This window comes from Helobdella robusta, assembly GCF_000326865.2.
Source record: "Helobdella robusta unplaced genomic scaffold HELROscaffold_26, whole genome shotgun sequence".
NCBI classification, from domain to species: Eukaryota; Metazoa; Annelida; class Clitellata; order Rhynchobdellida; family Glossiphoniidae; genus Helobdella; species Helobdella robusta.
The window spans coordinates 689,624-713,264 of NW_008704349.1; the positions used below are offsets into that span (position 1 = coordinate 689,624).

The 23,641-nt window shown below is 32.2% G+C and overlaps 5 protein-coding genes across 5 annotated transcripts; 2 read left to right on the forward strand and 3 right to left on the reverse strand.

The window, feature by feature from the left end:
- Positions 1-398: 398 nt before the first annotated feature.
- HELRODRAFT_153023 (hypothetical protein) lies at positions 399-694 on the forward strand (the record flags this gene model as incomplete). The annotated part of the gene is made up of 2 exons (XM_009019922.1): positions 399-427; positions 517-694. Coding segments are annotated over 2 exons (207 nt in total), but the record flags the coding sequence as incomplete, so codon positions are not given.
- A 6,607-nt stretch (positions 695-7,301) lies between these two features.
- HELRODRAFT_191890 (hypothetical protein) lies at positions 7,302-11,908 on the forward strand (the record flags this gene model as incomplete). Its single annotated transcript, XM_009019923.1, has 16 exons — positions 7,302-7,401; positions 7,567-7,680; positions 7,846-8,052; positions 8,145-8,263; positions 8,354-8,422; positions 8,561-8,729; positions 8,794-8,916; positions 9,623-9,799; positions 9,979-10,103; positions 10,259-10,360; positions 10,519-10,638; positions 10,790-10,828; positions 10,947-11,003; positions 11,207-11,255; positions 11,395-11,475; positions 11,583-11,908. 16 exons carry the CDS (start codon positions 7,302-7,304, stop codon positions 11,669-11,671), a joined length of 1,740 nt encoding a protein of 579 aa, XP_009018171.1. The 3' UTR covers positions 11,672-11,908.
- Positions 11,909-12,071: 163 nt separating this feature from the next.
- HELRODRAFT_157060 (hypothetical protein) lies at positions 12,072-12,578 on the reverse strand (the record flags this gene model as incomplete). Its single annotated transcript, XM_009019924.1, has 1 exon — positions 12,072-12,578. The coding sequence occupies one exon, from the start codon at positions 12,576-12,578 to the stop codon at positions 12,072-12,074; it is 507 nt and encodes a 168-aa protein (XP_009018172.1).
- Positions 12,579-14,215: 1,637 nt separating this feature from the next.
- Positions 14,216-15,783, reverse strand: HELRODRAFT_80090 (hypothetical protein; the record flags this gene model as incomplete). Its single annotated transcript, XM_009019925.1, has 5 exons — positions 14,216-14,540; positions 14,762-14,898; positions 15,040-15,202; positions 15,425-15,534; positions 15,619-15,783. 5 exons carry the CDS (start codon positions 15,781-15,783, stop codon positions 14,216-14,218), a joined length of 900 nt encoding a protein of 299 aa, XP_009018173.1.
- A 5,194-nt stretch (positions 15,784-20,977) lies between these two features.
- Positions 20,978-23,396, reverse strand: HELRODRAFT_173310 (hypothetical protein; the record flags this gene model as incomplete). The annotated part of the gene is made up of 4 exons (XM_009019926.1): positions 20,978-21,207; positions 21,826-22,048; positions 22,283-22,811; positions 22,888-23,396. 4 exons carry the CDS (start codon positions 23,394-23,396, stop codon positions 20,978-20,980), a joined length of 1,491 nt encoding a protein of 496 aa, XP_009018174.1.
- Between the last annotated feature and the right edge of the window lie 245 nt (positions 23,397-23,641).

Genomic DNA, 23,641 nt, shown 5'->3' on the forward strand with positions numbered 1-23,641 from the left:
CTTTCTTCACCATAACCATCATTTTCACCCTCATCATCACCACTGTTATCGTCACGTCCAAATCATTATCAAACTCAACATTATCATCAAAATGAACGTTGTTATCATTCATAATTATCATCATTCAATCATTAGTATCATTTATAGATATATTCTATCATCTTACTCCTTTCTTAGTTATCGTCTTTCGTGTACTTTGCAATTTATTTAGTGTTTAACTTTTAATTTTAAATGGTATAAATGCTTCTGAGCTCAAGAACGCGTCCTCAGCTTGCTGAGATAAATAAAAAATTAAATGGTCGCCCAGTTTGTATCTTTTTCGTCCAATTTAGTGTGAAAATGTAATTAATCGTTGAGTTAATTAACTAATTTGTTAAAATAATTATTGTTTGAACAAAATGGAGGATCCGTTTTTTGTCGTTAGGGAGTAAGTTGATATTTATTCTATGAAAATCTTATAAATAAAAATTTTGGTATGCTATCCTAACTTTTTCAATCTTCTAATTTTTACTCCAGGGAGGTCCAGCGAACGATCGACATGACGATTAATTTATTTTACAGATGGTGTGACCTGACAAACGAGCCATCGCTATGTTCAAAGGAGGAATATGATTGGACCACAAATGAATTGAAAAACTGTTTGAGAAGTATTGAGTGGGATTTAGAAGATCTGGATGAAACTATAAATATCCTTTCACTAACTTTACTAACTAATATGTGTGGAGAGCTGAGGTCTTACCTAAATATATTATTATGATATATATCTAATTTTTGAATGGATATTATTATAGTTGTGAATGATGTTCAATTTTTATTTGGATTTTCATTTTATATTCATATTTTTCTTTTATTCAACTAGTGTAATGTAATTTATTACCTTAATAGTTTTTTTTATTCTCTTCTATGAAATTGCTTTCAAACGCATTGTTGAGAAAAATTGGAAGAAGTTTAAAATAGCATCATCGGAGCTGAAAGATAGAAAGATCTTTATTGATACTACCAGAAAATCTGTTAAAGTTAGAGTTAAACATTAACAATACTACTGCTGTCAATAATATTTTTGATAGTTTGTGACTTGAATACAGAGTCGTGTGTTTCTATTAATATTTCTTGGCATAGTTTTTAGTAGCTTTTTAAAAATAGAGTTTGCCATATTTTTAACATAAGTTTATTTACTACCGCTTTAGGAAATTCGTGATCAGATGAATGATCCACAACCAAAATCAAAAGAAACCACCTCGCTATTAAAAGAGGTGAAAGTTATTATTCTTCCTCTTATTAATATTGTTGTTTCTTTTTTGTTAGTATAATTTAAACAAAATTCCCCATCCCAGACCTCAGTTTTCACTCGCACCTCCAGAATTTACAACAACAACAACAGCAGTAATGCCAACAGCAGCAGCAACAACAACAACAGCAATAACGGCAACAACAGCAACAACATTAACAGTGGCAGCAGTAGTGTAAGTTGTGCCAATAGCAGTAAGTACAGCAGACTGCAGAACGAACCCGATGCCATTGATGAGCAAGCCGATAGGGAGTATAATGGTGTCGGCCAGTGCCTGAGACTTGAGGTCTGTTTGCTGATTGGTCGGTTGATGACTGGCTAGTTGATGATTGGCTAATAAATTACAAATTAGATAGTTAGATGAGTTCACATGTTGAAATAATATATGGATGGGGGTTGGTAAAATGAATGAATTAACAAACAAATGATTGATTGAATAAATGAATGATTGAATTGATTGATAGATGAATGAATGAATGAATGACAAGATGAATGAATGAATGACAGATTGAACAGAATGCACGAGAGGTTTCAAACAGCACGAGAGAAATAAGCCCTCAACAAGACGAACAAACTGTGTATGTTATAATTATTAACAGTTATTACAACATTAATTATAATCATAATAATTATTATTACTTTATAATTAATTATTTGAATTATAGGATGCTTGATGATACGACAAACATACTGAATAGCACGAATAACATTGGCTCTAGACCATGCAGTCTTCTGTTTAAAAAGTTCTACAAAGCTATGCACATGTCAAAAGGTTATTTCTATTTTAGATTCATCATAATTTACTTATGTAAGTATGAACTTCTTCAATATACAAAGAGAAATATAATTGAGGTATTTTACTGATATTGCTAACCTAATTATCATAATTTATCTAATTATCATAATTTGTCTTGATATATTTAAATTTTTTAGCCTCCTGGAAGTCTTGGCTTGCAATAATCTTCCTATTTGTGTCAATCTTTGTCTTCATCGTCCTCTTCATCTTATTCGTTCTAAAGTGATGATGATGATAATATCTGGAGGAGATGAAATCATGTGTCTATGTATATATATATATATATATATATATATATATATATATATATATATATATATATATATATATATATATATATATATATATACATACGTACATACATACATACGTACGTATTTATGATGATACAATGAAGATATATCATGTGCTATCATTGTTTTTATCTGCGTTTGATGTGATGATATCATGATATCATTGATATAGAGTGAAGATGGTAGTGAAATAAGTTGATCTGGTGATATAGTGATGATTACTGCGTCCATTTTTTGCTGTGTTGTTTTTTATTCTCATTCTCTCTCTCTCTCTCTCTCTCTCTCTCTCTCTCTCTCTCTCCTCCCTCTAATTTGATTAATTTCAAATAATTTAAATGTAACGTAAAGTTGTAAAAAAAATCTGAGTGAGTGTAAGAAAGAAAGGGAGAAGGAGAGAGATAGAGAGTGAAAGAGAGAGAGAGAGAAGGAGATGGTGGGTGTGTTTGTTGCATGTCTTAACAGATCTACTTTTGAGTTTTTGGCTGTCTTTTATTTCTTCTCTCTGTACGTTTTTGTATTTTTCTCGTGTGTATGTTTTTGTATTAGTCACACATACATACATACATTACAAACATTACATACATACATACATACCTACATGCATGCATCCATATTGTGTATTTTGTCTCTGTATACATACGTTCTTGAACACACACACACACAATAAATAAAATTGAATTGTTACATACATTTATACACGATGACATAGTTGCATGTTATATATACAAATATTTATGCACAGTTTTACAAATACAGATAAATAGATAGAGAGAGAGAAAGAGAGATAGGTAAAAAGAAATATTTATTTAGGTTTCGATGTGCTTTCTTCTATTTCTATATAACTATTCATACATTATACATGTTTGTGTATATACTAGTCCATAAAGAATACAATCAAACGATACGTATAAAAATATTTATATATTATTTATATACATATATGTGTTATATATATATTGGATTAAGACTGTCAGAAATGCAATTGTCGATGAAAATCCCAGCATGTTAAGCGTTGCAGTTAGTTTGAACTTTGTGAAGATGGTATAGGAATGACGAAAATAAAAAACTTTTTTGTTCTATCATGCTTAAAATAAATAAAAATTTTGGTTTAGAACTCAAGAAACTTGACAATAATCTATGATCTACCTCTAGAAGGATCAAAAAATTAAACTGAAAGCTAACTAACGCCGAACATGCTGTGATTTTCATCTATAATTGCATATACATAAATATATATACACACGCACACACATATATACATATATATCTATATACATATGTATAGTTTTTTACAGTTTATATTTTTTGTAAGTTTGCCATGTTTATATGAGTTGCTTTTTGATGTGTTTAATTTTTTATTCGTTAATTTATTAATTTGTTAAGTCTTTTTGCTTGATCATATACTGTGTATATATATGTGTATATATATATATAATTACATTTTTCTACTCTATTTTGTAATGTAGTTAGTGGAGACATTGTTTCTGAGTTTACATACTTTTTACATTATACACGTTTCTATTTTCGTACATGATATATTTGAGTTGGTTATACAAGATTTTTTTGTGTGTACGTGTGTGTATATGTCTGTGTGTGTACGTGTTTGTGTGTGTATGCGTGTGTTTCTTATGTTCTTTAATGTTTTGTTTATATTTTTCACGTGAATTTTAATTCAAGTGTAATTTTTCAACTCTCAATCTCAAATTCGTTATTAATTTCATTTTTTCTCTTGTTCAGTCAGTCAGTGATGACAACACTATTGCTGACGAGTTTTAGCCGAAATGACATTATCGTTATAATGACATTATATTATCGTTAGGTATATTAATGTATTATCATCTGAGTAATATTATATTTGAGGTCATCTATTTGAAAAAGTCATTTAAAATTTTATATAAAACCCGAAAATAAATATTTTTGTCACTAATCAAAAGAAACTTTTGCATCACTAACTAGTCGAAGTAAAACTAAAAGTTAGCGCATTGAAATTTTTATGCAAACAAATACAAAAACATATAGGTGTATGTGTATTTATATATATGTGTGTGTATATATATATATATGTGCGTGTGTGTGTTCGAAACTGTTTTTTCAAGGTTATATGCGATTAAGTTGCTCATTCAATCTAGTCATCATCTTCGCTATCAGCCCAGCTGAATTCATCGTTCTGAAAGAGAAAATTAAAGTTAATTATAGTAAATTATATCATATAGGAAGTATTAGAAACATTTTAATGAAACTAGCCACATTTTTTATTATCATCTTTAAATTATCAAATACACACACACAAACACACACACAGTCACAAACCCGAAAACAACGAAGGCTTTTTATCAGATATTCATTAAGCTCCTTACTCATCCTTAATTTCTTCTTCATCACCTTGTAAGCCATATCGAGATGCACGTATTTAATTAGCCTTCTTCTGTAACTTTTTTTCAAATTTTTGGCCATCAGCCGCATCTGCCTAATTTTCTGCTCTATCGTGAATGAACTTGCGAAATAGCTGTGGTCCTAAGGAGAGGAAAATGATGAAGAGATTTGAATATAATTTGTGAAAGTTATATTTTTTGATGGCTTTGCTTGCTTAACCAATGTCTATGATGCCCCGTTGCACTGACTGGCTGTGGTTAGTGGGTTGTATATGTTCGAGGGAGACTTCATTTTTAAAATAATTAGTGGAAATATCAATAATTTTTAAACAAAATACAACAAAATATAATGGAAATAAACATACAAATGATATTATTTTCTAATTAAGTAATTAATTTGAAGGATAGATGAAAGTCTTATATGCTAACATGTGAGATAGATCTGTATGTCTCTACTGTTGGATGCACTGTGTGTGAACTTTCTACAGATACCTAAACAAACAATTTATGCATTGTAGTTACCGATTTTGTTGTATTGTTAACATTACTGTGAGTTGTAATTAATGCTTTGTAGTATTGTTATAATTATTATATGGTATTAATATTATAAGTAGTATTAAGTTATAATTTTCGTATTACGTGGTATAGTCAGTATTGCTGTTGTAATTTAAAGGATCTATTATTATTATTATCATTATATAGTGTTGAATTATTGAAATTTAAAATGTAGCACACCTCTTCTGGCGACATATAATCAGGGTTTTCTTCAACTTTGTAGTCAATCTTATAAAAGGATTGTATGCTAATCAGTCAGTCAATCAATCAATCATTCAATCAACCAGTTATTCAACCAATCAATTATTCAACAAATCAATTATTCAACCAATCAATCAATCAAATTTTATAAAATGTCTTTCGAACCAAACCGTTTCATCTTGTTCAACAGTATCAATTTCTTCATCTTCCATCTAAAATTTTTTTTATTTAAAAAAATATAAAACAGCAAAAGTAAAGTAAATAATAATATTTACAATAATAAAAATACAATATACATACTTTAACTTCTATAGTGTCAGGTTCAATATTGATGATAGTGACATTATTCGGAGCCTAATTGTGTGGATATGAAAGAAGTTTTATCCTATTGTGATCAAATTGATTTTGAAATTAAACCCAACACACACAAATACACGCACGAACACACACACACACGCACACACACACACACATATATATGTATATATATATATATATATATATATATATATATATATAAACAGGGTTTTATTTGCATTCAGTTGCATTCTCTATAGCAGCAGAACTATGTATTGCATCTTAACCATTTTTTACCATCCCACATTCATTCACACAAACTAAATGAGACTCCACTTACAAAAACACATTCCTCATATAGATTTAAAGGGTCTTGGTGGTCTCTTCCGTCGACGATGATTGTGTCAGTATTAGATTCTGTAACATAAATGTCTCGTTCAGAAGTATCAGGTTCAATATCAAGGTACTTTTTATTATTGTTATTACTTTTATTAGTATTAGTAATATTTAAATTATTCTTGTTTTTTGTTTCACTATAGCACAGAGTATGATTTCTATGGTAGTTGACCTTGACATGGTAACTATTTGGATGATTGATGGAGTAATGGGTAACTGTCAGGTCAGATTTCTGTACAGGTCGACCTTCAACTATGTTCGAGACATCCAAGTAGCTTTTGGTAATAAAAGGTAATATAATTAGAAAATATAAATAATATTAAAATTAATAACAATAACATTACTATTTATTTCTAATATAATGAGATGAGTTAAGGTTGAATTTAAATTTAAGGAAAAACTAATTAATCAATCATCATTTGTAATGTAATCATAAAATAAATCATAACAATCATTATGATTATAATGAATCTATATTCTATATCAATATAATTTAAATAAAGTCAACATCTCAACATAAACAAATTGGGCTACCTTACCCGATTAAATGTACCGGGACGTAACATTTTGTTGATTTTGGACTTTTTGGTACAGGCATTCTTGACAGTGAATAAATTTGGGAATTACACTTACAGAGGAAGATAGTTATTGAGTTAAACTTCAATTTCAAATAAAATCGGCGATTCAAATTAACAATTAAATTGCATTAAAATGAAACTTTTGTACGAGATTATTAAATTAAATCTTGGGAGAGATTTATTATTTGCGATCTAATCATTTTTTTACATTATAAAAATATTGAAGTTCGTGCACTACGAAACCAAAATATTTTGCAATTTTTTCCATGTTTGCTTGATGTTAGTGTTTAAAGCTATTAAAAGGTTAATAAAAACAAACATTTTATAAGTTTTTAACAAAAAATTAAAAATAAAAATTATAAAAATTCTATTTTACACTGTATTTGTGTCTTATATTGTTGGTTTTTATTTGCTTGAGATCACATTTGAATGAATTGAATTGGTCAATATGAAACGAATTATTTACATGGAGCTAATTTCTTAGTTGATCGTCATTACAAGTTAAATCAACTTTTAGTGCTTAAAATGGCGGCCACTGTCCCAAAACTTCTTGAGAAGTCCGTTCAAATAGAATCTCTGTTAATTCAATTGAAACAGCAGCTGTCGCAGGCCAGAAAAGTTGCCGGTTATTAAGAAAATTTGATGTAACATCTCAAACAACAGTTTCATACTCATCCTTTTCGATTTCAGTTGCCGCCACGTTTTTCCCCACTGCATTTTTTATTTTGTTTTCAAATTTACTATCACTATATTAAATTGATTAAATTTAACAACATAATAATCAAATCAGTGGCTAGTCTTTGTGCACAGGAAGAGCTTAAATATCAGGAAGAGAACAAAAGATTGAAGCAAGAAGTCATTTTGTTGAGAAACAGACTAATTGAAGCAGAAACCAAAAATGGAGGTGGCTTGTTATAATTGTTAATATGATCTTCTGCTCAATTTGCAATTAATCTAAAATTTTTTGATTAAATAAAAAAGTTATTCTATAATTAAATTATTTTTTAGACAATATTTTAATTTTTTAATATTTTTTAGATCTAATTTCTTGAAAAAATCTTTTTTCCAGTTGTCCAAGTTCCTATGCCTCCATCAATGCAGTTTTCATATTCAGCCAATACTTTTACAAGTGTGTTGCCAAAGAAAGATGTCAGTAGTTGTGTAGTTGGATCAATAAAAAATGCTCAAAGCAAGACCCCAAAAACAGAAATTAAGGCACAACCAGTCAAAAAAGCTGAGAAGGAATCTAATGTTCAGAAGACTCAAGCTAAAACTGGTAACTAGTTGCAAAATTATCGTTTTTATTTTCATTTTTCAAAAGTATAAAATGTTCAAAAAATGTGATTTAAATATGTGATTTCGTCTTAGAAAAAGTTGCTCAAAGTTCTGAGAGTGCTGTGGTTGATGTTTCAAAGTTGAACATGAAAATTGGTAAAATAGTTTCTGTGTCCAAACATCCTGATGCTGACACTCTGTATGTTGAACAGGTTCCTATTGCAAAATTTTATAGCTTTTTATGAAAACATTTTTTCATCATAAACATTTTTTTGTATTTTATTATTTCATGAAAATATCAGGTTGATTTAGGAGAGGGAAAGAACAGAACAGTTGTCAGTGGCTTGGTGAAACATGTTCCCATTGAAGAGGTTCAGACATTTTTATATGTCTGATTTTCATAATCATTTATTTCTATGTTTTTGCTAATCTCACTTTCGCTTCATCCAATACTAAAATTTTATTATTTAATTTATCACTACATGCAGCAATATATCTCATAAACTCAGTTGCAGAACAGATTTGCAGTTTTCCTGACAAACTTGAAGCCAGCTAAAATGAGAGGTGTGATGTCTGAGGGGATGATTATGTGTGCCAGCACCTCTGAAAAAGTTGAAATTATCGAACCACCTGCTCATGTTCTAATTGGAGAAAGAGTTACAGTTGAAGGGTACTCCGGTTAGTTGTCTTACTACTCATTTTTAATAAAAATGTTGGATTTTTAATTTATTTTGTTTGGTAGGTGAGCCAGATGAACAGTTAAATGCTAAGAAGAAAGTTTGGGAATCTATTCAACCGGATTTGAAAATAAATGATCAGGGCTTGGCTTCTTACAAAGGGGCCCTCTGGACAATCCAAGGAAAGGGTCATTTCAAGGCACCTACTCTTAAAAATTCGCCTATTAAATAAATTTATACAGAGAAAGACAACTTTTAGGAGTGTTAATTGACAAAAATATTTTTTAAAGTTTGTTTTCATGATTAAAAAATCGGCGGAATTTTGATTAGTATTAACTAGAGTTTACTTTTAACATTTTGGTGAAGTTTACTTTTAATGTCTTGCCTCTAATATCTCTTCGTGTCTTTCGTGTTAAAATTCATTTGTAAATTATTATTAAATAACTTTAAATAATGGATTTAATTTTGATCATCGCCATTTTAATTTTGATATGCGTCTTTGTGTTTGTCATTTTCTTTCTGAAGAGTTTTACAAATGGTTAGTTTTGAATGATCTTCATTTTGAAATGTCATCAATCAAATCAAATTGATAACATATGATTTTATATTATAATATGTTATTTTTATATTATTTTCAATTTAAAAATTTTAGCAGTCATTTTATTCATTTACATTAATTACATTTATAATTCATTTAATAATTAATACGCTATGTGAAGTTGTGTTTTAATTCTCAATGGCTTAATTTGTATTTTATATTTATTGAAAAATTAAAACATAAAATAAATTAATTAAAGCTCAAAAAGGGCTTTTTAAGTCATGTTCTTGTGAGCCATGCTTATTCATTCATTTAAATTTTAAAATCTTTTGATAAGTAATTTTTTTCCAAATCAGAATCGAAGCCAGCAGCATCACCGGCAACAAATGCCATTAACCGGCCAGCCAATCAGCAACGAGTTGTTATGAGGGGTGGGGCCAGGGCAAGATTGAGACAGAGATTGCTTGCAGCTGACAATAACAATGATAACCTTTCCGAAGAGGATGACGGAAATGAGAGAAATAATTACAGAAGTTTCATTTTTAAAATTTCCCAGTTTTTATTTTTAAACCATTTTAAATTCATTGTTAATGTTTAATTTATTGCTCAAACAAATTCTTATCCTCAAATTTGAGAGGATTTTCTATATGAAACTTTCTACTGTTACATATTTTTAGACTCTAACTCATTAAAATCATTTCTACTTCTCAAGATGAGGATGGTGATGGAAATACTGGCAATGCTGATGACCTAGAAACATTGAAAGAAATGGGCAAAGTTGGGGCCAAAAAATTGAAAAAACTTGAAGAAAAAGCAGAAAAAAAGGCTCAAAGAGAGGTTTTTCATTATTCAACTTACTCATTTTATATATTATAATGATGATATTGTCATTAGAATAACGGCTTTATACGGCCATAAAAGATTTATAGCACAATAGTTATACACACTTTTAACATAAGTTAGGTTATAATAATTTTTATCTGAAATTGTAGGCCATGGAGCAAGAAAGGAGAGATAAGAAGGCAAGAGTTGAAATGAGGGAAGAAGAAAGGAAGAGAACTGAGTTGAAGAAAAAACAAGAGGAGGAAGAGCAAGTAAGTATTTCTGTATCTTGTTTTATATTGTATATTTTTTAATTTTTGGATCTTTTATAGTATTTCTGTATTGTATATGTTTGTATCTTTTTTGGGATTGGTTTAGTGAGCAAATGAATAAATAAATAAATTAATTAATTAATAATTAATTAATCAAGGCAGCCAGAGAAGAAGAGATAAGGCTGGAAAAGAAGAGGAAAGAACAAGAGGAATATGAGAAGATGAAAGTCATGTTTGAGGTTGAAGGAGAGGGCACAGATGCTATGGAAGAAGACCAGGTTTGTTGATTGACTAGTTGCTTGATTGACTGATTGATTTGGTATATGAATGAATGAATTAGTGATTGAATGAATTGATTTACTGATTGAGGCTGCTTTGAAAAATACAATCAATCAACTAGCAAATCTTTCTTTTTAATTTTCAAAACAGGCTCAAAACCTTCTTCATGAATTTGTCAATTACATCAAGGTTGACAACCAAAATTTTTTTTGAATTTTAACTAAAAATTTAACGCATAAAGCACGCGCTCAAACACACAAACTAACAAACTCATTTCATGAAAAATTTCTTTTTTTCAAATTTTCAGAAAACCAAAGTTGTCATGCTTGAAAATTTGGCTTCCAAATTTCAAATAAAAACTCAAGTATATATATATAGTTATTTACAATATTCTATAAATTCTACCGAATGTTTGGCGTTAGATAGTTCGGTAGAATTTATAGAATATTGTAAAAATTATGGTCTATTACCAACATATATAATTATATATATATATATAAATATATACGATATACAATCATTTTTTCATTCTATCAATCCACCAATTCATTTTAATTTGTCTTTTAGGATGTTATCGATCGTGTTAAAAGTCTTCAAAATGATGGTTTTCTAACAGGTTAGCTGTGTTTATAATGCAATTGTTGTGAATGTGTCTTAGTTAATAAATACTCGAAAGAGTGAATACATGATTAAATAAATGAGTGAATGATTAGTTAAATGTATGGATGATTGGTTGAATGAATGATTGGTTGAAGGTGTAATGGATGACAGAGGGAAGTTCATATACATCAGCCAGCAAGAGTATGAAGCCGTTGCCAAGTTCATTAATCAAAGAGGTTGGTGGGCCAGTCTCTCCTCTGATTCGTTGATTTTTTTTGGTTAAATGATTTAATTGGTTGATAGAGTGAGTACGCTATTGGTTGATTAAATTTTTGATTGAAAGGTCGAGTTTCAATAAGCGAGCTGTCCGAATCAATCAACCAACTTATAAATTTAGATTCCAGTTTTGAAGTCGGAAGTGTATCTGCCTGATTGGATAGATGTTTCGATTTGATTGGCTGTCTGAATTGTCCGTAAATTTGATTAGTTGTTCGAAAAAGATACTCAGATTTGAGTGGCTGTATGAATTGATGTCTGAATTTGATTGGCTCGTTGCGTTATTTGTATTTGATTTCGTGGTTATTTGTTAATTCGGGCATGCTTGTAAAAAATTAAATTTATTATTTTGTTTTCCTGTTTGAAAGTTATCAAGTAAAACTAAAAAACTTGTTTAATATGTTCAAGAAAAAATTTACAATTTGAAAAATGTAGATGTAGAAACGAAATCAGTTGTTGACTAGTGCCTGAAACAAAACAGCTCATAATTCAATCAATCATTCATCTACTAATTCACTCAGACTTTCCTTCACCCATCCAGCATCTATTCATTCAATCACTCGATTGGGGTATTACAGTTACCATGATATAAATGAATATGCCCCGGACAATCAAAATAAAGATCGAACACGTCCTTATAGCCATGCTCTCTCCACCATCGACACAACTGCCTATTCCACTGACACGGTAAAACATAGAATAAAGATTTATATTTCATAGAAACTAAAGAATAAAAATCCTGATCACCTAAATGTCCCCGGAAGTTAAATTCAATTGCTAACTTTGTTAGTTCATCTGATTTCAGGAGATTATTATACGACTGAGATTTTTTCATTCTTGATAGGTTTAACAACAGAACTCCACTGTTGAATCCAGTGAGGCCATCGGGAGGAGGCTCTCCTACAGTTGTACCTGGATGGTTCAATCTGTAACTCGAAAACGTGTGCCTGTAGACTGGCTGCTGTTCCCTTGCTATTCCTATCACATTATCATCTTCAAAGTTATCAAAATGTCGATAGAGATTTAAAATGTCATCTTGAAATTTTAGATCTGAGTCCAGCATTATTATTTTGTCTATGGCGTCACTCAGGATTCTATGCAGGATTGGGGAGAGAAAAAATAAAGCTTGGCTGTAGTAGGAACCAGATGATTTTGGACTAAAGTGTTCTTGTAGTGATTCAATTGTCGGTCTCATGCTGTTGATTGCATCTTCAATGTCTAATTCTTTAATCTTTGTGGATTTTTATTTAATTTTATGGTATTATTTTGAATAGATAAAAAAAAAGAAGTAGTTAATGTAAAATTTTTTTAAATTTAAAGTAGATGGATGTTGTGTGTTGAATTATTACTAAGCATTAAAAAACTTGTTACATAATAAAAATAAAATCAAACTTTAAATTTTGATTCTTTTGTGACTACTTCATCTACCAGATCATTTGCAATCTTTCTGCTTTCATCATCACTAAGTATATAAAGATTGATCAGTGCATTTGTATGCTTGAACATTGAGCCCACTGTCAACCTGAACTTGTCATGCAATTCAAAGTTATGAACTGCGTTACTGAAAGTAATTAGGACATTGATTGTTTCTGGACCTTGTGTTTGAATTTTAGTGACATCATAGTTTCTAGGTTCTTGGATGTCATTCATAGAGATAGTGGTAGATATGGAACAACTTTTGGAATCACAGTATTGAACTGTTATGCAATTGGATTCAAAATTTGCATTTTAAATATAAAAATTTAAAAAATAAAGTTGTTAGTTTTATTTTTATTTAGTTTAAATTTTAAAATTAAATATAAAAATAAAAGAAAATCAAATCAACCTTCAGCTTTTAGATAGCCACTTGAAAATGAAAGTATAAATATTACTAGAATAAAGATCATGTTAATTTAATTATCTATAATGATAACTAATTATAAATTGCAAAAAAGTGCTTTTTATTTCACTTTTTGTTACGTCGAAAACATACATTGCAATGATAACAATATAAATTAACAATTAGTTGCAGCAGGTGTTTGAATAGCACTAAAATTCAATCTAAATAGCATTGGATAAATGGCTGACATGACAGTTCATATATTTATAAAAAAGACAAAAAAATCAGTATAAAATTCATCTGTCGGTTTTATCACATGCTTAATTTACCATTATGATTTATAATTAATGGATGAAAACATTCAGGTAGTACATTGTAAAACTTCATTCCCCGTTGTTATCAACAACTTCACCCCTATTGCCATCACCAATTTCAGCATCATTATTGACGGATCAGCAACCTGAAAAAACTGGTGGAAAATTTGAAAAAAAAACCTTGAAAAAGCTGTGGGAAAGTGGGAGTCAGTTCTTGGAACCTTTGAGGCGGAATATCTCGGAAACTACTGGTCAGAATGGAAAATTGTTGATTTTTGACAAGAAAGCTGAACGAAAGAAGCAGAAAATGACGAGACAAACCTTTGGCAATCAAAGCAAGTTAAGCAGTGTCGGAAATGTATATTTAAACGTTTATTGTTGATTTATTTGGATGTTATTCTCTTCATCATAGTTATTTTTAATTTGAACAAAAATTTTAATATTTAAATTCATTCTTGATTCTACTTGTTTAAATATTCGTAACAATCATTGTGGTTTTTGAACGTATAAAAACGAATAAATACTATAAATAAAAAGACAAGATGATGAAAGTTATTGTTTCGCAAGTCATTCTGGTAATAGTTTCAACTCTAATTCGTCTCGATCGATTTTTTTCTTCCTTCCAAATGTATTGAGAACATTATTTTCACTGGAACTATCGTACAATGGCGACCTGCAAGATGCGCCCGTGGGCGTGGAGCAGGTCGAGGATTGGACGATTTTTTCGATAGTCGACGTTGATTGGACGATTTTTTCAGCAGTCGAGGCTGATTGGATGGATTTTTCAAGGACCGATGCTGATTGAATGATTGATTCGATCTCGTCAGCCAATTGTTGAAAGTTTGGACGCCTGTTCGGATCACTGTTCCAGCAGCTCTGCATTATGACGTAGCTGTGACGTACGGTGATATATTTGAATGGCTTGAAAAGAAGTTTTTAAAAAGCGTTTCAAGGAGTCTTAAATGCCTTTTGCATTACAATTGACTACAAAACAACGTGAATTGAGCTTATACAAAAAATACACACACACACACACACACACACACACACACACACACACACACACACACACATGACAAATTAATTCAAATATTAAAAAGCAAGAAGTCATACACGCAATCCGGACAGTAGGAGGGCTGAGAGGGACGCGCACCTTTCTGCACGCTACTGGCCACTTCCCAGTTCTCAAGATCCGTGTAAGGCACGCTGCCACGCGTCAACAACTCCCACAACAAAATCCCGAACGACCACTGTGCATTTGGTTATTATTATTATTAATACCGAAAGAATTAACAAAAATTTTTCTATTGCACAGAATAAATGCACACACAACAGACAGACAGACGGACGGATAGACAGACAGACAGACAGAAAGACAGACAGACACAAACCACATCACTCATTGTGGTGAAGACATTGGCCTCGAGACATTCGAGGGCCATCCATCTGACGGGGACGGGCGTTTTATTGTGGCACAGCCTGTAATAATCTCTCACCATGAGCTCCCGTGAAAGGCCAAAATCTGCCACTTTCACGACGCCTCGCTCGTCGACCCTTTAAAAAATATGATGGCACATTCATCTCATGTCTGTTTTAATGACGAAATTTTGAAGAAGATTTCCGAAAGAATATTTCGCTAGAAGGTACCATAGTTAAATCGTTAAGTCATTTTGAATAACTTTTCCGTGTTTGCCGTTGTATTACAACAACTATATTACTACAACAACTAATAATAACCATAATGATAGCTATAATAATGACAAGAATGTCACTTACATGCAGTTTCTGGCAGCTAGATCTCTGTGAACGAATCGAATGTTCGACAGGTAGACCATCCCGTAAGCGACTTGCAAGCTCATCTTCAACAGCTCGTACACCGTTATGTGCTATGAAAAGAAATTTTTGTTACATTTTGCTCTATATCTATATATGACGTATGAATGTTAAGAATTGAAATAAAGCACGCGCACCAATTGACTGTTCATGATATAATTCCTCATATCCCCGTTCGCCATGTAGGGCAGGATGACCATGGGGCTTCCGTCAGGGTCAAAGGTCAAACCGATGACCCCAAGAACGTGCGCGTGTTTGAAACCCTTCATCAAAGCTGCCTCCCTTAGGAATAATTCCGCCATTTCTGTCTCTTCAGGTTTGTCTTTCGATGATTTTCGATGGATGTAAAAACAAACATTTTTAAAAATATGCTGTTGCTGTTGTTGATGTGTAATAATTGTTCGTTCGTTTGTTTGTTTGTTTGTTCGTTCGTTTGTTTGTCTGCTTGTTTGTTTGTCTGTGTGCATCTAATGTTTAATACGGATACGATGTGATACGATATGGTACGATCATAATCAATGCTTGTTATAAAAATGACGCCAACAGTCCCTTAACAGCTTTCGAACAACATTATAACATACACTCGCACACAGGCACACACACACTCGCACACAGGTACGTACACACACGCACACACACGCACGCACACACACGCACGTACATTTCATAGTCTTAACTGCAACGCGGGTGTTCAACTTCGTTTGTTCGTCTTGTAAACTGGCCTTGAACACGCGACCGAACTGACCTTATGTATTTTAAGAAATCAATTCTCATTTTTCATAAAAATAACACATACACTCACAGACACACACACACACACACACACACACACACACAGAGAGAGAGAGAGAGAGAGAGAGAGAGAGAGAGAGAGAGATCTACCTATCCCAATGCATTCTCCGAGTTGTATGAGACTTCTTGCAACATACATCTCCAGCAAGTCGTCATAGAAGCCCGCCTCTGTCATGCTGTTAAGGTGTGCAAATGTTGTTTTCCTATCAGAAGATGCACTGATTCCTAATCTCGATAACCTTTGCTTACGTCTCAGAGCTGACTGGCTTAGCTCTGAAACTTTTTGTGCAGGTTTAATTATGGATTATATTTAATTATATATAATATCTTTGTTAAATAGTTATAACGAACTATTGAAAAACAATTTTACCAACAGGTAACAACTTTCGCACTTTCTAGAGCTCTTATTTTTTTTTGCCTGTTCCTCCGAACGATGCAGACAGTTGCAAAGATGAGGACGGCGAGGAAAATAATCGAAAGCAGCGACAACATCCAAGCCGTATCTGTGAAACATTGGTAGTAGCAGCAGCAGCTGTAGTAGTTGCTGCTACTGCTGTTGTATTTTCGTTGGAATTTTGAAAAACTAGTAATTTTTTATTTTTATTTTGATGGAGTTATGGCTGAAATGCCTGGCTGCAATTGCAATGAACGGACTTAAGCTTAGACGTAGAAAATAAATTTATTTTAAAGAAATTTATTTCAAAAAAATATTTTAAAAAAATATAACCATCTTTCAGTATGCTCCTCCAGTCTTCAGTCTGACTAACACTACCTTTAACATTTTTAACATCCACACTCTCAGCCACAAAGAACGTTGATGATGGCAATGACGTCATATCCGATTCCTCCAAAGCGTAATTTTCATCAGGTAAAGTTTCAGAATAGCCCGTCCTTACAAAATTTTCACTATTAGTGTTAATGCCAGTAGGATCGGCAGCCATTTTAATACTATCTTCATCACCCAGTATATTTAATACATTGGTTGATAATGTAGAAGAAGCAGCAGCTGTAGTAGTTGCTGCTACTGCTACTGCGGTTGTATTTTTGTTGAAATTTTGAGAAACTAGTAACTTATTATTATTACTATTATTACTTAGGGTTAAATTTAACTTTGAAATTTTTACCGAAGACTCGATAACTTGGATGGAATCATTTACTTTGCAGTAGTAGGTACCGAAAATTTTACCATAAACATCATCATCGTTGTCGTCGTCGTCAGCATACATGACGTCATCATCTTCGTAATTATTTACAACAGGTGGCACAAGGTTAATTAATTTCCTCCTCCTATTAAGCTGTTTAAGTTTCGACAGATTTATAAGAAGACTTTGCGACTGTGTTATCGTAAATACTGAAGACAAATCCCCACCACTGTATATAATATCTTCAATTTTCGTAATCTGCCTGGACCTCTTCCTCAAGAACCAATCAATTTTAACTGGTAGGTACCTATCAGAGGAGAACGAACACCCTAGGCTGAGAAAGTTAGGAACGTGTTGAGTCTGTGTAGGTAGGTGGACATCATCCAATGGCGATTTTACGGTCAGATTTTCTGTCAAATATAAATATTATGAATTAATAAATGTATTATTATTGTGAAAAAAATAAATTATAATTAAATTTACAATAATAATTTGTTATTTTCATGTTTTTTACCGTAAACGTTCAGAGTTGCCCAACTAGAAACCCTTCCTTCTGAATTAAAACAGTCGCATTTGACGGTTGAAATATGGTCGGCCGTCACCTTCTCCAGTGCAATTGTTGATGTTATTATTGTTTCAGAAGCTAATTGAAAATAATAATAATTATTCTAAATAATAATTGTTATAAATAATAATAATTATTATGAATAATAATAATTATTATTATAAATAATTATTATAAATATTATTTCTTCATTTAAGTACATTTCCTAGTAGGTTAAACCAATTAAGATGATAATGACATCGCGCTGACTCTCAATGAAATGAGAAAATGAAAATACATCAAATGATTATTGATACCATTTTATTTAAATACGAAAACAATTATGGAAAATTATTATCGAAAATGTTTTACCATAATTATCGCCGGTGATGACTCTGCCGTTGAAGAGCCACTGGATCTGTGGCAGGGGTTTGCCCGTTACTACAACCTTAAACATCACGTTTTGACCCACTCTGGCGATCTGCGGTCGCAATTCTTCAATAAATCTGGGAATTTCTAGTTAAAAATGTCCATTTTTATTTGTTTTTTTGGAGAAAAATCGTTGTTTTAATTGAATTTCTCAAGATACATATACAATACAGATGTATATAAACGTAAACACACGTCTACACACACAAACACACACACAAACACACACACTTACACACACAAACACGTCACAAGCTAACACAAATCTTTCACACATTACACATCAACAAGCCAATAAAAACTGAATCAAACTTTGGAAAAGCTAACATTATGAAAAAAATTATATAGAAAAAGTCAACCTACCAGCAACAACAAGTTTGAAATCCACACCCTTAATTCTGCCCTCAACATTTTCCGCGTAGCACGTGTACCTGCCTTCATCTTCCATTCCCACTCTATCTATAACCATCTCGTCGCCGTCATCGTCGCCACCATCGCCACCATCATCGTCGTCGTCGTCGTCACCATGGTTTTTAAAGATTGACGTCACCTTACTTGTAGTGGTTGTAGTAGTAAGACGGCTTGTGGTGATAGGCTTGTTTGGGATTGTCCATGAAATTTTCGGCTTTGGACTGTGAAAGTACAAGCAAAATTTTCGGTTGTTTCAAGGTAAATATGCGGCTGTGGAGTTTATGGAATATTCACTCTTGAGTTATTGAAAATGAAAGATGAAAAAATAAGAAAAATTTGTCAAACCTTCCGACGAATAGGCACTGCATGGAGGCGGTCTGACCCGCGAGAACAAAAATCGTTGGATTGCTATGGTGAATCAGTTTTGGAGGAGTTGGATCTCTATACTTTGACGTGCCTTCAAGGATTAATAATTATTTTATACACAATATTTTGATATATATATATATATATATATATATATATCATTTTCTATAATTATCTATAATTACCTGTAATTATGTATAATTTATCAATAATTTTTACCAAAATACCAAATCCAAAGATATGTAGAACAGACCAGAAACTGAAAGTTTTGAAATGCTCCCAAACTGCGCTCCTATGTCTACATCGACATGCTGAACGCCACACATGTACATGCCTTCGTCATCTCTTGAGGTCCTGACGAAAACTAAAGAACCTGAGTTTAATTATGCATAATTATGGTTAATTATTATGGATAATTATGACAAATTATGAATTGTTTAAATTATTTTAAGAAACATTCCCCTTGAGCCCCTTAAGCATAATATAATAATTGTAATAGAAATGTTTCGAACCATCGTAGGTAAGTTTGATTCTTTGGTTTAGCATGACTGGCTGTGGATGGGGGTCATTTTTGTCCTTCAACTTCTTCCATTCGTATTGAACTTGGTCAGTATGACCACCTAAATATCTGTGTGTGTGTGTGTGTGTGTGTTTATGTACGTGTGTGTGTCTGTGTATGTGTGTGCGTGCGTGTGTGTGTGTGTGTGTTTATGTGTATCATTAACTCGTAAGAGTGTATATATTTGTCATCCAAGAGTTATCATCGTCGTCGTCATCATCATCGCTACCTGCACAAAATTTTAGTGGACTGTCCAGCTTCTACGTTAACGGTCCATCCATCATTTTCAGTGAATGGCGGAAGTTCTGGGCAGAAAATTCGAATAAATTAATAAATTATGCTAATTAGATCACCGTCGCTATCATCATCAGTATTATCAGTCATCGCCATCATCTTCACCACCACCATCTTCATCAGCATTTTATTATTATTATTATTATTAATGATATTATTATTATTATTTAAATAATAATTATATTAATTCTGGTTACCTGCAATTTTGAAGTTAAGAAAAGTTGCCTGAAGTCGAGAGCATTCATTCTCGACCGTCAAACTCCATCTTCCCGCATGCTGCTCGCTCGAGATGGGATTGAAAGATATGATGATCACATCTTTTTCTATTTTTAGAAACGTCGATGACGTAGATGATGATGATGACGATGACGACGACGATGTTTCAGATAATAATGGCATGTTATTTTCCGTTGAGCTAGCTGCTAGATGCTTGATGGCTCTCGTGCTGCTAGCTCGATAAACAAGACAATTACCACCATCAACCTCCATAGCTGCTGTTACTTTGTTCAAAAACACTGATGATGATGACGACGACGATGATGACGACGATGAAGATGCTGCTGCTGCTGTTGCTGCTGCTGATGATGATGATGATGATGTATGTCTACAGAGAACAATACTGCAAAAAAGTTAATTAATGAAGCTGCTTGTGATGTCAATTAATGAATGAAGATGATGATGACGATGATGACGATGATGGTGGTGATGATGATGATGACGACGATGATGATAGTATGTTTTATATTTTGGGCAGATTAAATGCAAACAGAATAAATAACAGGACGTATTTGATGCTAAAGAGCTTTCATGGGTCTGTACATCATCATCATCATCATCGTTAATATTTTTATTATTATTATTACATTATTATAATTATTATTACTATTATTATTATTATTATTAATACGACGTGGCGATGACGTAATCGCGATGATAACATTATAATTTTTATGATTTAATTATGGCGATGTTATTATGCGAATGACGTCACAATCATCATCGTCGTCATCATCATCAGCACTGTTCTCTACTAACTCCACTTTTGGTTTCCCGCCGAGATGACACGTGACATTCAGGAAATCCCCGAAATGGGAAAAAGTGAAGGTGTTGACCCTGGAAAGGTCAAGGTCACCGGCTCTGTTATGGTGGTCCAACCATGAACAGTTAAATATATTAACTGGCTGGCGATCTGAATGAAACATGTGCGTGTGCGTGTATGCGTGTGCGTGTATGCGTGTGCGTGCGTGCGTGTGTGTGACATTTGCGAAAATTCGTTTGTTTTCCTCGCTCTCTCTCTCTCTCTCTCTCTTGAATCGATATTCGTTTGTTTGTGTTTTTTTTATTTTTAGTCTTTTTTCGACAAACTTCGTCTACTTTTTGATGCTTTTTTCTGAGTTTGTTTGCTGTTCCTTAGTCTTTTGTTCATTGTTTAGGCAACTTTTTAATTTCTCATTGTTTGGATATGTTTAAATTTTTTAGGTGCGTGCCCGCTTGAACAAAAAAACAAAAAAACACAAACAAACAAACAAACAAACAAACAAAAAACTGAATTCTTTCTCCTGCCTTTTGTTTCGATGGCAAATTCTAAACAAATTAAAAATATTTTTCTGTTTTGTATGTTTTTGCTAGCTTACTGTTTTTCAATTATTGTGAAATTTCATTCTCTCTCTCTTTCTCTTATTCTCTCTTTCTTTCTCTTTTTCTCTTCACTATTAATTCATAATTTTTTTTAACCATAATTCTTCCACGTACAACAACAAATAGGAGCCATTTAAACCATACAGCCACCAACAACACCAGTGGCTACCTTCAAATGTGACTACAGTTTCCTCAACTAGATTCATCCGATCGGCAAAATTCGGCGTCTGCAACAATTGAAACAACACTTCGTTCACACTCGTATATCTCCCAAATGTTCTCAACTTTTCATGTGTTTTGCTGGTAGAACCGGTGTCTGGTTCATACTTTGAGGTCGAAATGTTGAAGACGTACGAGCAAATATGGACTGGCTTCTTCTCGTTGAATTTGATCTGACAGTTCTGTATTTGTGTGTGTGTTTGTGTGTGAGTGTGTGTATGTGTGTACGTGTATATGTGTATGTGTGTACGTGTTTATGTGTGTGTGTGTGCGTGCAATGTTTTTGCAAAAAATAAGGCAAACACACAGACGATGAAGATGACGACGACGAAAATAAAAACAATTTGTGACAATAACACATAGTTTCAATTTTTAATTGAAACTCCACCGACTGACCGATAACGTACCTCGTATCTCCTTATCAGACAATCATTTTTAAGAGATAACGTCTTATTAATTCTTCCACAATCTAAGCCGCTGTCCGCCTCATCTTTCAACAGAATATATACATATCCCGAAACTTCCTGAGATACCACAGATCCATGAGAGCCTGATCCGTGAGATTCCGTAGATCCCATTTCAAAACCGGATCCAGAATTTTTAGGAAGGTAGATTTTATACTTTTGATCTTGCGAAAATTGTTTCAAATTCCTGTAGCCAGGATTTTTAGCGGAATTTTTAGCGGGATTTTGATAATCTTGATGATAATCCTCGTTATTATTATAGTTATTGTTGTTATTGATGTTGTTGTTGTTGTTGTTGATGTTGTTGTTGTCGTTGTTTTTGTTGTTGAAGTTAGTTGGCCATGATATTTTGAGAACATTGGCGGATGTTAGTTCTAAAGTTATAAAATCCTCATTTTTCGCTTCTAGGACGTTGATTTTTGAGAGATTTCGATCCAATTTTGTTGATTTTGACGAGTTTAAATGTCGAAGTCTGAATAAATTGATGGATTTTTGTTTGTTATTATGTAAATATTATTAAAATAATTAAAATAAAAACGAAGAAATACTTATTATATTGATGGTGAGAATCATTTCTGATGTATTTAAACAATGTCGTTGCTGTTGAGTTTGTTGAAACAGTCATCCACACGTTTGTGTAACTCTTTGTTGTTGGGAGGGTATGTATGTCCGTTAGTGTTGTTTGCTGTTGTTGCTTAATTGTTGCTGTTGTCGTTGTTGTTGTTTTTGTTGTTGTTGTGGCTGGTGAAATTCTCGGTTTGAATGTAAGAGTCGGAATGAGTTTGTAATTGTTTGGGCTACGACTGTGTTTGCGATTGCTGATGCTGCTGTTGGGATTGTTGTTGATGTTGTTGAAATAGTTGTTGTTGTTGAAATTGTTGTTGTTGTTGGGATTGTTGTTGTTGTTGGTGTTGTTATTGATGTTGTTAGTTCGTTTTATCGCTATAGATTTTTGATTATTATTATTAATATTATTATTATTAATAATTTTATTATTATTATTTTCTTCAGACACCCATTTGTGTGATCTCGTTACAATTTTCACAGATCTATCCATATTTCCACTGCTTACAACGGCTATGAAATGAAAAAATATTTTCTAAATATATTTTTATAATAATAGTAATTATTATTATTATTATAACATCATAATATAAGCCAATGACAACGGACGTGAGTTTATTATTAATAAATAGTTAGAAAAATATTAACAGTTATCGTAATAATTACCGGAGGCAGTGCTATCCAAGTTCACCATCATCATCATCATCACCATCATCATCGTCATCATCATCATCATCG